A 2,131-nucleotide genomic window follows, 5' to 3' on the forward strand; every position below is an offset into this window, starting at 1 on the left:
AACACCATAACTGGAAACCCATTGATTCGGTTGCAGCTGTTTGATCTCTGTTTCAAAGGAAAGTAAAACTGAGTAATGGCGAAGCCGATACCCACAGAATATGTGTTATAGGGACTAGAAGCTTCAAACCTAGTTTCAGAGTTGCACCCAGCAGCCAGATCTGTCTATCCTGACATGGAGCTTAGCTGGACAGGGAGGAGGTCACTGGGACTAGAAACCTCTTTGTTTAGCACCTTATCCAGGCTCCATTACTGCTGACAGATGAGCACAAATTCTGTAACGAGGTGCACAGAATATACACATAATAATACACAGCCCGTCCTCCAAAGAGCTCATAGACCTAGTAGACCAGGCAGAGAAAGGGAGGGAGGGAAAGAGAGTCCCATGGAGGGGAAGTGACTGGCTGAAGGTCATACAGCAGGTCAATGGCAGAGCCAAGGACAGAACCCAGGTGTCCTGATTTCCACTGACCCGCAGAGCACAGACACAAAGTCACAAAGGGAAATAACACAACACAGCCGTAGCTGAGCGATGCCAAGTCATGGCTCAGATCTTCACAGGTGTGAACTGACCCAGCTTCCAAGACTTGACATCAGTGGGAAAACGCACCGGACTAGTTGTCTCATTCTCTGCAATGAGGAGCCCTCACCGCCCCTGCTCAGTGGATGTGATCAGGGCTGTGCTCTCACAGTCACATCGTCAGTTATTATGGAGAGAGGAACCAAGGTCGTTCCCTCGGTCACTCTAATCCTTACCGTTGCCCTTCTCCTTCCCTCTGCAGGCAGGACACAATGTGCTGAAGAAGAAAATGTCCAACCGAACCACCGTAACCGAGTTCCTGCTCCAGGGATTCTCTGAGGTGCGGGAGCTGCAGATTTTGCACTTTGTGGTGTTTCTAGTGATTTATCTGGCAGCTCTGATGGGAAACCTTCTCATCATCACAGTCATAGCCCTCGACCGCCTCCTTCACACCCCCATGTACTTCTTCCTGATCAATCTGTCCATCCTAGACATTGGCTCCATCTCTGTCACCGTCCCCAAATCTATGGCCAATTCCCTTATGAACACCAGGTCCATTTCTTACGCTGGATGTGTCACCCAAGTCTTTTTCCTCCCCTTCTTGCTGGGAGCAGATTTTTTCCTTCTCACTGTCATGGCGTACGATCGCGACGTTGCCATCTGCCAGCCACTGCACTATGAGACAGTGATGAACAGGGGAGTTTGTGTCCAAATGGCAGCCGGGGCCTGGGCCAGCGGTGTTCTCATTTCTTTCCTGCACACCAGGAATATGTTGGCAATCTCCTTCTGCAGAGGCAACACGGTGGATCAGTTCTTCTGTGAAATTCCCCAGCTCCTCAAGCTCTCCTGCTCTGACTCCTACCTCACTGAAATGGGGGTCATTCTCTTTATTGTGGGCTTAGCCTTATGCTGCTTTGTTTTTATAATTGTGTCGTATGTTCAGATCATCACCACAGTGCTGAGAATCCCCTCAGAGCAGGGCCGGCATAAAGCCTTCTCCACCTGCCTGCCTCACCTAACTGTGCTCTCCTTGTTAGTATGTACTGGCATCTTTGCCTACCTGAAACCCCTCTTCAGCACGTCGTCACGGCTGGATCTCATAGTGGCTGTTTTCTATTCCGTGCTGCCTCCCGTCATGAATCCCATCATCTATAGCATGAGAAACAAGGAGATCAAAGCTTCTATGCGGAAACTGACAAGGTGGTGGTTATCCACTAAAAATTAAAGGTCCATCTTTTTCCTCTGACTGTGATTTCATTCTGTGTGTATATAGAAATGTAATCAGTGGGTGACATTAGTGTCTCTGTGAAAACATGCGTTGCAGTCTCTTTACATGCAAAGGGGTATTTACAGTAGCAAAAATGCACACTGTATGAGAGTAAAGAGTTAAAAGCTGGACAAATGGTCAGGCCTAAGTTTCAGGGAATGGGGTCAAGGTTTGGAGAAACTTTGTTTCCGTTAATTGGTGTGAATTCTAGTTACAGTCTGTTATCTCTCTTCTCTTCTCCCTCCCTGGCCATCTGCGTAGGGGACGCGGCTAACTATCACCACTCCTGCACAAGGCCAGAGTGGGAAGAAAGCATTATTTTCCTTCCCCTCTAGCATACCTTTA

At 48.5% G+C, this 2,131-nt stretch overlaps 1 protein-coding gene across 1 annotated transcript; it reads left to right on the forward strand.

Moving 5' to 3' along the window:
* The first annotated feature begins 1,153 nt into the window (after positions 1-1,153).
* Positions 1,154-1,744, forward strand: LOC137149491 (olfactory receptor 14A16-like). Its single transcript, XM_067542996.1, has one exon. The coding sequence runs from the start codon at positions 1,154-1,156 to the stop codon at positions 1,742-1,744; it is 591 nt and encodes a 196-aa protein (XP_067399097.1).
* The last annotated feature ends 387 nt before the right edge of the window (positions 1,745-2,131 follow it).

The sequence above is a fragment of the Emydura macquarii genome, unplaced genomic scaffold, assembly GCF_026122565.2.
Source record: "Emydura macquarii macquarii isolate MOO-44397 ecotype Brisbane River unplaced genomic scaffold, CSIRO-AGI_Emac_v2 contig_751, whole genome shotgun sequence".
NCBI classification, from domain to species: Eukaryota; Metazoa; Chordata; order Testudines; family Chelidae; genus Emydura; species Emydura macquarii.

Bases quoted from the DNA above. Each gene is read 5' to 3' on its own strand.
- LOC137149491 (XM_067542996.1), top strand. From the start codon at position 1,154: ATGGCGTACGATCGCGACGTTGCCATCTGCCAGCCACTGCACTATGAG.